At 44.9% G+C, this 12,086-nt stretch overlaps 1 protein-coding gene across 1 annotated transcript; it reads left to right on the plus strand.

The window, feature by feature from the left end:
• The first annotated feature begins 3,296 nt into the window (after positions 1–3,296).
• Positions 3,297–8,691, plus strand: LOC140186705 (ATP-sensitive inward rectifier potassium channel 8-like). Its single transcript, XM_072241191.1, has one exon. The coding sequence runs from the start codon at positions 3,891–3,893 to the stop codon at positions 5,130–5,132; it is 1,242 nt and encodes a 413-aa protein (XP_072097292.1). The 5' UTR covers positions 3,297–3,890; the 3' UTR covers positions 5,133–8,691.
• Positions 8,692–12,086: the final 3,395 nt, after the last annotated feature.

Consider the following 12,086-nt stretch of genomic DNA (forward strand, 5'->3'; position numbering starts at 1 on the left):
CTGCCCCCTGCTGGCTGATAATAGAATACCAGGATCACACTGCTTCATGGCAAAAAAAATCAGATGGTAATAATGATTAACATGGTAATTAATTATAAGTCTTAGCATGGGACAAAAAAAAATGGCTCTAACCCTATGATTCATTGATGGAAGGGTAGAACTGGAGATGTTATCCACAATTTCATTACCTCTGAAATTGCCAAGTTCACATCCAATCCCACGCTAACCAGCTCTCCAACACCGGCCTTTTGTACATCTCCTGTCTCTTCCACTTTCTGTGCTCTAAAAACTGACAGCTTTTGCTTTTCTTATCTGGACCTCATATTCAAGAATTTCCTTTCTAGTTTCCTGTAAGTCTCCACCACAGGTGTTTTTCTTTGAGGCTCTCCTTAAGAACAACAGTGTGGTGGTAAGCACGGCACTTTTAAAGCTCGAGGTATCGGAGTGCGGAGTTAATCTCCAGCACCACCTGTAAGAAGTTTGTACGCTCTCCCTGTGACTGCTGGGTTTTCCCTGGGTGCTCCAGTTCCTTCCCACATCCCAAAGATATACCAGTTTCCTCCCACAGTCAAAAGATATACTGGTTAGTAAATTGTCCTGTGATTAGACTTGGATAGATTGCTAGGTGGCACAGTTTGTTGGGCCAGAAAGACCTGATCTGCACTGCATTACTAAATAAATAAATATCACCATCTTAACTATGTTGCTCTTATCTCCTTCATAATTCAAAGTCTGTGTATTTTTAATATTTTTATGATAACCCTGAGGTGCCATGAGATATTTTCCAAGGAAAGGGTATCGTACAAAAGGCAAATTATAGTTCTTGTCATTCAATACAATTTAGTGGATAGAGTTGCATCTCTACCCCATAAGTTCTGACTGAGTGGAATCAAAGATTCTAGTTAGAGGATGAAATAACATGCGATATCAGAATAGCTTATTGAATCGGAGAAGACAATGTAGTAATGAAAGAGCTGAAGAGAAAGTAATGCTGGTACTGCAAATAAGGTAAATGATTTCAATAGAAACCACATTCTGCACTGCACCACATAATAGCTATCAATTTTACCACCAGGATACCAATATGGCAGAGAGCACCATATGCCACTGTAGAGTAACGTTCATCATTTTAATTTTAAGATTAAGAGTACTCATCATTGACTTCGTCCTCATTATCACTGAAGGTGATAACCTTGTAAAGTACCTTAAAGTGAAGGGAAGTGATTGAAATTGTCACCTTTTGTGTTGAGCACAGTTTGATCCAGAATGTATTCAATAAGAAGGTATGAATGAGGGTGAGTACTCTAAGTAATTACTCTGAACGTTTAGAGTAAAATGTTAAATACTGCAATTTGTTATGTATACAATGTTTGGCATGCCTAACATTTACTTGAAGAGCTGTAATAGCATTCTGGGATCTTAGAGCTCTCGATTAAGGCTGTTACATGAAGTGAGTTTGATTTGGGTTGACTCCCATATGTTTATAATGGATTTCAATCGTCCTGGCAACTACTGGGATCTATCTATTTTCTATCTGCCTGTGTCACGCTGCATCTTCGGACCCAAGCATGTAATCACAGAGAGACTCGGAAGGATTAAACAAAGCTAGGAATTTTATTAACAAAAGAGATAAGACAAAACAACAGAACTTACACGGTTTTAAGTAACTCGACCAGAACTTGACTAGGCAAGGACCGAGACGCGAAGGGGTTAGCACTGCCCCTTTAAATATACTCCAGCGCACGAAGGAATCCGCGTCCAGCACCTAAAACCCCATTCTCATAACAAGCTTACAAGTAGTCATTCTAATAAGAGACAAAAGTCTCTTAACTGGACACCTGCAAAGTCTCGGAGAATTTATTGGAAATATCCAAGGACAATTGCAACTTAAATATACTCAGTACATATCCGTATTTATAGCCACCCACGTGGCACTCCAGTAGTTCATTATTGAATGGTTTATTGTATATATTTATTTTTGAATAAAGTATATTTTGAAATAAAAAAAATTGCAACTTAAATATAAACCAGAGAAGACTTAACAATAACACATAAGAAAACCCCAAACGCAACAATACGGATAATTTTAATTAATAAAACACAGATAATATAAAAAAAAAGCTCGGAATACTCAACCGAAGACCCGAGGTGGTGACGGGTCCGTGTGTCTGCCCATCTGTACCCCGTTTCTCTGTCAAAATTCTGCCAGGGTGTCTCCTTTACAGCTGATGCAATATTACAATTATATTTTCAGCAAACTCCTTTCAATGTAGTGAATAAACTTGACCCAGTTAACTACCGATAACCCCTGTGGTTTGCAAACCTTGAACACGATGAAAGTGTACCTTCTCCTACCGTTCACTTCGCCCCAAACACTCCAGTCCCATTTCCCCAACAGTGCATCATTTCACCGTGTGCTGACCGTCTATTATGCACGTTTTTAATGAGAGTGAATATGGATTGTGACTTCCTTTTGCGGTCACGACCCTACAAAGCTGGCTGAGATTTGGCACTTGGATTCAGCTTCAAAATACAGACTAATACAGCATGTGAATGAATGGGATTTATTCTTGCCTCGCTACTTCATTGCTGCTACCCTTTCCTTACATCCGCCCCAAACCCCTTCTTCGCCTCCTCTCCTTCCAGTTCGGACCAGATTTCCAGTCCATTCGTCCCTCTTTCTCTCCTGGTTTCATATACGTGACTGTGGAGGAGGAGACGGTTTCTCCCAGCAGACTCGGCGGGGCAGAGATTGGGTTGGGAGACTAGTTTACGGGTTCTGCCGCTCTTTGGGACTGAAAAGGGTGGGTGGGGGGAGGGAATTATCGTACCTCAGGGCCGCGGGGAGGTGGGGAAGTGTCCAAGCCCCACTATTCCAAGGGTCATTAGAGAAGTGAAGCCTCTGCTCTGAATCAAACCATTCTAATTAAACAAGCCAAATAAAACAGAAGTTGTTGGGGCAGCAAGCAACCTGCTGGAGGAACCCAACGGGTCGAATAGCATCTATGGGAGGAAAGGGGTTGTCGACATTTCGTTATCAACAATTATCAACTGACTCCTGATACAGGGTTTCGACATGAAATACCGACAATATTTTCCGACCCCCCCCCCCCCCCACCCACCCCACCACAACAGAGTTGAGCTCCTCCGGCACTTCGTTGCTCCGGATTTCAGCATCCGCAATCTCTTGTGCCTTTGATGTCATTGAGGATCTGAAAGGGTTAAAGAATGACCTCTATTTTCTGGATTTCCCATTGGGAATAAGAAGGAAAGGTCCTCCTATTTACGTCAGAAAGTTCGAGCCGGGGGCTCGGGAACTGAGTTGAAAACTGACTGGTTGTTGAGGCCCTAGTTACTTTGGAGCAGCGTCGCGGTTTGTCTCTCCTTGAGACCGGCTCTTACTCATCGCCACGCGGCACATCCCTCTGGTCCGGTGGCGCCGATGTGGGATCCCCCCAGCGATGACACTCTTCCCCAGCACCGTGCTGAAGTCCAGATCCTGGATCCATTCAGCTCTTGGATAGCGCTCTCCCGCAGCATCCCGGCAAGTCGCAGGTAGCTGGGGGAGAGGCTGTCCATCACGGCACCGGGATCCCGCCTTGGCAGCATTACCCCTGGAAAAGGCAGGGACTCACGGAGGAAAATCTCATAACCTCTAGATATCAACAAAAAGGGGGAACAGAAAGACACGACGCGCGAGTCGGAGAACTCTTGAATTCCTTGGAGCCAAATTTGCATTATCCAACTTGCATGCACCACTAAGTTCTCCCTGACCTGAATGAGGAATTTGGAGATTTGAAAGGTGATCCCGACTATTGCGCACCTGTGGTTAAACGACAGCCACAAGGAGACACCATTGGCCCGAGTGAAGTCAGGACTATGCTGCCAGAATGTTGGCCAGGAAGAGCATCATCCCAGAGGAGTACGTCCTGGCCCGGATCGCGGCTGAGAATGTCCGGCAGCCCCGCTATACAATACGTCCTCGCCAACCCCGCTTCATAAACAAGAACGGAGCTTGCAACGCGGCGCATAAGAACATCCAAGAGCAAGGTCGCTTCCTGCAGGATGTCTTCACCACCCTGGTAGACCTGAAGTGGCGCTACACCCTTTTCATCTTCACCATGTCCTTCCTCTGCAGTTGGCTACTCTTCGCCATGATGTGGTGGCTGGTGGCCTTCGCGCACGGAGACCTGGACCACAGACAGAGCGCGTCCTTCGAGCCGTGCGTCACCAAGGTGAGGTCGTTCACCTCGGCCTTCCTTTTCTCCATCGAGGTGCAGGTCACCATCGGCTTCGGCGGCAGGATGATGACCGAGGAGTGCCCCACGGCCATCACCGTGCTCATCATGCAGAACATCTCGGGGCTGATCATCAACGCCGTCATGCTGGGCTGCATCTTCATGAAGACTGCTCAGGCTCACCGGAGAGCGGAGACCCTGATCTTCAGCCGGCACGCCGTGGTCGGCCTGAGGAACGGCAAGCTCTGCTTCATGTTCAGAGTGGGCGACCTGAGGAAGAGCATGATCATCAGCGCCTCGGTCCGGATGCAGGTTGTGAAGAAGACCACCACCACCGAGGGAGAGGTTATCCCCATCCACCAGATCGACATCCTGGTGGACAACCCCATTGACACCAACAACATCTTCTTGGTGGCGCCGCTCACCATCTGCCACGTTATAGACAAGCGGAGCCCTCTCTACGAGATCTCGGCCAGCGACCTGCAGCACCAGAACCTGGAGGTGATCGTCATACTGGAAGGCGTGGTGGAGACCACTGGCATCACCACCCAGGCCAGGACGTCTTACATCGCCGAGGAGATCTTGTGGGGCTACCGCTTCGTCCCGATCGTGACCGAGGAGGACGGTACCTACTCGGTGGATTACTCCAAGTTCGGCAACAGGATCAAAGTGGCGACTCCTCGCTGCACGGCCAGAGAGCTGGATGAGAAGCCCTCCATCCTGATCCAGACCCTGCAGAAGAGTGAGCTCTCGCACCAGAACTCGCTGAGGAAGCGGAGTTCGATGAGGCGAAACAACTCGATGAGGAGGAACAACTCGACCCTTCTGGTCCCCAAAGTCCAATTCGTTACTCCCGAAGGCAATATTGATGCTGCTGACTCCGAGTTTAACTGATCCAACCTCAGCACTGCTGAATTCACTGCTGACTTCAGATCTCCAACTCCGAGCTAATGAACAAATATGCCACACGGAATCTTTGCCACTCTCCGTTCACAGTGATTTAACCAAGGCACACACCAAACTTCGGAGGAAATCAGCAAGTCAGGCGGCATTTCTGGAGGGGTTTCGGCAATCGACATTTCGGATCGAGACCCTTCACCCGAACTGATGGAACTAAATGCGACTCATTAAGAACGGTTCAGTAGCAACCTCTTTGTTTTTGCCCTTTAATATTGAAAGTGAGATCGTTACATCGATTATTATCGGAGCCTTAAATGTTTGTCGACAGTTGCACATTTGAACTTAGCGTCCAATGATGTTTACCCTAGTTCACTTGATTTCGCAGTACAGCGGCATTATAAGCACTAATAACACGGGCAGGGACTGTGATACATATATTAAAAAAAACACGAGAAGCAGGAAGAACTCAGCAGGTCAGGGAAAGGGACAGTCCCCGTTTCCGGTTATATTGATAATGGTGGCAATTATGAAACTCACTGTTCCAACTCTCCACTTTTTACTACAGTGGGCGCGTGAGGACCAGGAGAACAACTCACGATGACTTGCATGCACTGAGTTAAATTAAGTTGATTTATTATTGTCATATTCACTGAAGTACAGTGAAAATCTTTGTTTTGCATTCTTTCTGTATAGATCACATGAGTGCTTCTCTCCCCTGCCAATTTTGAATTTGGGCAAGGTATTCTACCCATTTAACCATTTTAAGTTTGTCTGGAAAACTAGCGTTTGGTTTCTGTAACAGATTTTACACTCTAGTGTAAAGTTCCCTCCCTGCCCCAAGAATTATGACTACAATCCTAAATTTATAATTTCACCCTTTTCTGTAAAACTACCTATCATGCAACACCATATAAAGTGCAGATTGTCAAAGTTAAACTCAAGTTTATCATCATATGCATTAGTACATCTGTGCACAGGTGGCATGAAAAACTTACCAGCAACAGCATCACAGGCACAGAACATCAGATAAGCAGCATTCACAAAACAGGACACAAAATAAACAAACAATTTTTACAACAAAGAACATAATGCGAACAGAAAACAAATCCATTTTAATGTAAAATATTTAAAGTGATCAGAATTGTGCTAAACTGTACTGATTAGGAGCGTGCAGGCTGGTTCTAGAGTGGAATGGTTGAAGGGAAATAACTATTCTTGAATCTAGTGGTGTAGGACTTTGGGTTTCAGTACCTCTTGCCAAATGGCCGCTGTGAGCAGATAGAATGGTCAGGCTGGTGGGGACCTTTGATAGACAGATAGATAGATACTTTGTTGATTCCAAAGGAAGTTGCAGTGTCACAGTAGATTAGGAGTGCACAGTTATACAAATAATAGAAGAGAAGTAAGAGAATGAAAATTAAGTTGCCTTCAACAGTCCGGAGGGGGTCATCACTGCCCCAGCTATAGGTTGACTCATGGCTGAGTGTAAGGATGACCTCAAATAGGCGAGGGTAAGAATGATGGATGTTGCCTTCCTGAGGCAGCGACTCGTGTAGATATTTCAGATGGTGAGATAGGCTGTGTACACTCCTCTGCATATTCTTACATTTGTGCATATTGGAAATGAGCAGGCAACATGCATGTGGTCCATATTCAACCCCACCACCTGTGCTTAAGGGAGTCGAGGGGGAAGTGTGGAATTCTCCTAAGTTTTTTTCTGCTTTGGGCTTGATTTAATTCCCAGTTCAGAGATGAACGAAAACTCCATGCTGACACCTGAGACCTGAAATATACACAATTGAGACACTTTCTTTCAGATGAGCTTGTGTCTGCCCTATGCAATTATTCTGAACAAAAGTAGATGATTTATCCCTAATATCCTGCTTGATATTTATTTCTCAATTATGAATTTTAAAAATGTGTTATTTCATATTGATATTTGTGGAATCTCGGAGTAGGCAAGTTGTCTGTCATGCTTCCTTAGAGGGAATACACATCCAAAGTACTTTATTGGCTGTGAATTGTTTTTAGCCTGAGCTGTGTTATGAAAGACACAACATGGAAGCAAGTCCACTTAGTTGCACTGCAAAATCTGTGACAATCCTACAACCGAACTGTGATTAGTTACCCCAGACTAGAGTTTATAAGTTTTTGTTGATTTTACTACATAAAGGACTTCCATTTTTTAAATTCATTCTTGATTGAGGAATAAATATCAGCCAGGATATGAGGGATAAATGGTCTACTTTTGTTCAGAGTAATAGCATAGGGTAATTATATGTACTGAAGGGATAAATACACCTGTACAAACTTATCTAAAAGAAGGTGTCCATGCCATCTACATACCTGGATTCACAGCTTGGTCTACGTACATCTGCATTTAACTAGGGCACAAGTAGGGGGTCTTTCTCTTTGACTCTCTTTACTCAAGATACCAATTTGTTCATCAGGAGGCCAGTTTGGAGGACTGCCCATGATTGTCACAATGGGGAGGGGCGTTGATGGCGGACCGAAATGCAAGACACAGACACTGAAGTACTAGGAACAGGACAAGGATGCAGGACCTGGGCTAGGACAAGGACAAGGAACAGGGAAACCAGACAAGGAACTATGAACTAGGAGCCTGGGCTTGAACCCCGAGCCAGAGACTGGACAAGGACCCAGAATCTGGGTCTTGCCTCGGGCTTGGGTTCCAAAACCAGGCAAGGACATGACATGACTGCAGGACTGGAGGCTTGAGGCTTGGAGACAGGCTTGGGGTCTTGAGGCTTGAGGCTTGGAGACAGGTTTGGGGTCTTGAGGCTTGAGTCTAGGGTACATCGAGGTTTGGGTATGGACTCCAAGCTAGAGACTGGGCAAGGACCCAGAACCTGGGACTTGACTCGGGCTCAGACTCCAGAACTAGGCGAGGACAAGATGAGGCTACAGGACTGGACATGATTTGGGTGAGGAACTCCTGGGTAGGGTGAGACACAAGGACAGGTAAAGGCACATGGACAGGACTCAGATAGGACTGGACTAGGCACGGACAGGATGAGGGTCTTCAGGAGCATGGAGCCTTGGACTAGAAGAGACAGGAGCATGGAACACAGAGCTGGGACCCGTCCTTGGGAACAGGACGTAGGGCGGGAATCATAGACATAACAGAGCCGGGACCCCTCCTTGGGAACAGGACATAGGGCCGGGACTCATACACATAACAGAGCCGGTACCCCTCCTTGGGAACAGGACATAGGGCCGGGACTCATACACAGAATGCTGAACATGAAGAGACAGATCCCAACACAAGGTGGTGGCAAACGGCCGGACCCACCTAGCAAAGGTGAGATCACAGAGACAGTTCCCAACGCTAGGTAGTGGCAAATGGCCAGACCTACCTAGTGAAGGTGTGGACACAGACAGACAATTCCACACAACAAAAGACAGTTCCTTATCTTGACCTAACAAGGCTCCAGTCTTGCTCCAGCAGTAAAACTTCAGCAATACAGTTGGGGTATCCAGGCTAGGTGAGCAGGCAGAGAGTCAGACAAGGCGGGGGGGGGGGCGAGGCGAGGCAGGGAGCGAGGTGGGGGGGGGCGAAGCGAGGGGGGGCGAGGCGGGGCGGGGTGAGGCGAGGGGGGTGGGGTGGGGGGAGACAGGGATGGTCTGGCAGGGAAGCCCTGGTTTGAAGAGGTATTTATGTCTCAGCCCCAAAATGAGAATCATGTGCCCACAACAGAAACTGGGGAAAACCAGAAACCCCAGAACAAGGAACCATGGACTGGACCGTGAACCAGAACACGGACTTCACGGACCGGACCATGACAATGATTGTCTGTGACAGCTGGCAAAGCTTGTGTGAAACGTTCCCAGTTGGGAAAGTCATAGTCATACAGCTCAGAAAAAGGCCATTCGGCCCACTGAATCTGCACAGATCCGCACACACTCGTTTACGCCAATCCTACACTAATTTTAGTTTATTCTCCCAGTTTCCCATCAGATTCCCCAGCTTCTACTACTCACCTATACAGGAGGGGTTACATGCAGTGGCCAATTAACCCTTCAATCTGCAGTCCTTGGGAGGTGGGAGGAAACTCATGCACCTACAAGAAACCCCAGGGAGAACATGCAGACTCCACGCAGACAGCACTGGAGATCAGGATCAAACCAGTGAGGCAACAGCTCCACCAGTTGTGCTTCAGGGCTGTACTGTTACCTTTGAGTGTGAGCTTTTAAACTGTTGAAATTTCAGACATTGAAAACTACTGACAGAAGTGAATAATTAAATAAACCTTTAGGACAATAAACGTACACCAAATGCTCATAAATCATATGATTAAATATTTAACAAGGCAAAATATTTTTCTCCTCATTACTGCTTTGTGTAATATATCCTACTCCTTTGTCTCCTATTCCTTGGCTCTACAATCCCCATTGAATATATTGGGATCTGGGACTGAAGTGCTTGATTTGACTGGGTGCAGTTTCTAGAGTCACAGTATCACTCAGCACAGAAATGGGTTTTTCAGATCATAAGATCCATATTATTCATCAAGCACTCATTTCCCCTAATTATACACTAATCCCATTATTTCCCTTGTCGGACGATTCTCCAGTGTAAGCTGGAGAATCTCCTATCTCCCCACCTCCCCCCCTCAACATTATGGCCCAATGAAATCGGTCAGCAAGTCACTGCCTTATTGGGACATGTAGACAGAAATCTGAGACCTCAGTTTCAGTAAACAGCACAGACGGCATTTGACAGTGTAATCAGGACATTTATGTTAGCAATGCATATTAAATTCCAACATGCTCTTGCATTTATTTACTTGGTAGTGAACTGTTTTGCACACATCGTGCATGGAGAAAGTTAATTTCCATTAGTTAATGCTGATCATTTTAAAATACCTGGAATGTTACAGCAAAATATAGTGGGACACAATGGCTGCCAAACTGTATCACTAGAAATTTCTTGAATTGGGGGAGACCAGAAACAAAAATATCTCTCCTTGGGGAGCAGTGGACAACTAGATTAGATCCCAGTTCACAAGATGCAATAGCTTCATTTTGAACAAAAGCATAGCAGTGTTCATTAGCCACATTGCTCAATACAGATATCTGGTCATTACCTCATTCTGGATGTGTGGAATTTCATTGCATGCAGATTATCTGCTCCTGTTCAAAGCATGCCAGAAGTGCTTCAATGTCTATGAAACATATTGGTCACACTTATAGGCACTCAAACCTTCCGAACGCCTCCCATTCAACTCAGAACCACTTTCTGGCTCAATCTCCATATCTTCTCACTTCTTAAGAATAACACATTCCAGCTAACTCACCTTGAATATATTAATGGCTAAGTATCCACAGCCGATGGAAGCGGAAATTCTGAAAGCTCTCATAGATAGAGATGTTTATCTTCATTTGGAGCTTTAACAGACTAGCTCTTTCTTCTTTAGTTGGAAGAAAACATCTTTTAGCAGCTATGATGTTGAGATAATACTTTATATCTGAAAAAAAATCACCTTCCACTCCTCCAAGCTCCAATATGTATGTATTAATATCATATACCAAGGAATGTAAGGAACGCTGTATCCCCGTTATGAAGCCTCTATCTTGCCTGTTCTTACATCTTATGAAAATAAAGAGCATTGACTCAAAATCTATTTCCCACTCTGTCTTCTGTGAAATAAGAGAATTATTGTGGTGTTGTCTCATATATTTCCATTGATTGTTGGTGGAAGGAGTTCAGGAGTTAATACTGTTTGTAATGATTACTGGATCATTTCATCATTTCACCAACTTCTGGGTACAAAAGTTGTACTCCTGATCATCATGGGCACAGATCAGCTGAGACAAATAACACTCTAACAAAGGAACACTAAACGCTGAGGAAATCCAGTAGGAGAATTACAAGAATGATCCCAGGAATGTACAGTATGAAGAACATTTAATGGCCCTGGGGTTGTACTTACCAGAACTCAAAAGAATGGGGGTGGGGGGTGGGGGGGGGCAGAGACAGCTCATTGAAATCTATCAGATATTGAAAGATATAGATAGATTGGATTTCGAGAGGATGTTTCCAATAATGGGACAGTCTAGGACCAAGGGGCACAGACCCAGAATAGAAGGCTATTCTTCAGAACAGAGATGAGGAGGAATTTCTTTAGTCAGATTGCCATAGATGTTGTGGAAGACAAATTATTGGGTATATTTAAAGAGAAGGTTGATAGGTACTGATTTACTAAGGGCATTAAAGGTTATGGAAAGAAGGTAAGTGAATGATGGGGTAGAGTCAATCAGGGGTGCAGTGCTAGCTGGAGCGCACCAGAGTGCGTCTGGCACATCTTTAAGAAAAAAGTCGAAATAAACAAGCTAATTAATTAGGTGCCGCCCAGGGTGATGTGAGTATCTCAGAAACTGCTGATCTCCTGGGATTTTTACGCACAACAGACTCTGGAGTTTACAGAGAATGGTGCCAAAAACAAAAAAAACATCCAGCGAGTGGATTTAACAAGATGTTTTCGCTCACAGAACAGCCACTCCCTGGATGTCTTTTTGTTTTTGGCACCATTCTTTGTAAACTCCAGAGTCTGTTGTGCGTAAAAATCCCAGGAGATCAGCAGTTTCTGAGATGCTCAAATCACCCTGGGTGGCACCTAATTAATTAGCTTGTTTATTTTGGTTTTCCTGTTAAAAATGTGCTGGACGCGCTTCGGTGTGCTCCAGCTAGCACTGCACCACTGGATTCAATGGGCCAAATGACCTAATTCTGCTCCAATGTATTATATTCTTATAATCTAAATTGTGTGAAGAAAATAATATTATCTTAACTATATAAAATGTAACTAAAGTAAACCTAACTACTTAAGGCAAGAGGCACATCTCAAGTGACCCATATTTAATCCTGTCCTCAGGTGCTATCTATATGGGGTTTTCACATTCTCCACCAGTTTCCTTGCAGGTTGT

This window comes from Mobula birostris, chromosome 23, assembly GCF_030028105.1.
Source record: "Mobula birostris isolate sMobBir1 chromosome 23, sMobBir1.hap1, whole genome shotgun sequence".
NCBI lineage: Eukaryota > Metazoa > Chordata > Chondrichthyes > Myliobatiformes > Myliobatidae > Mobula > Mobula birostris.

What these genes read in the sequence shown, in the direction of transcription:
- LOC140186705 (XM_072241191.1), top strand. Translation starts at nt 3,891, where the DNA reads ATGTTGGCCAGGAAGAGCATCATCCCAGAGGAGTACGTCCTGGCCCGG.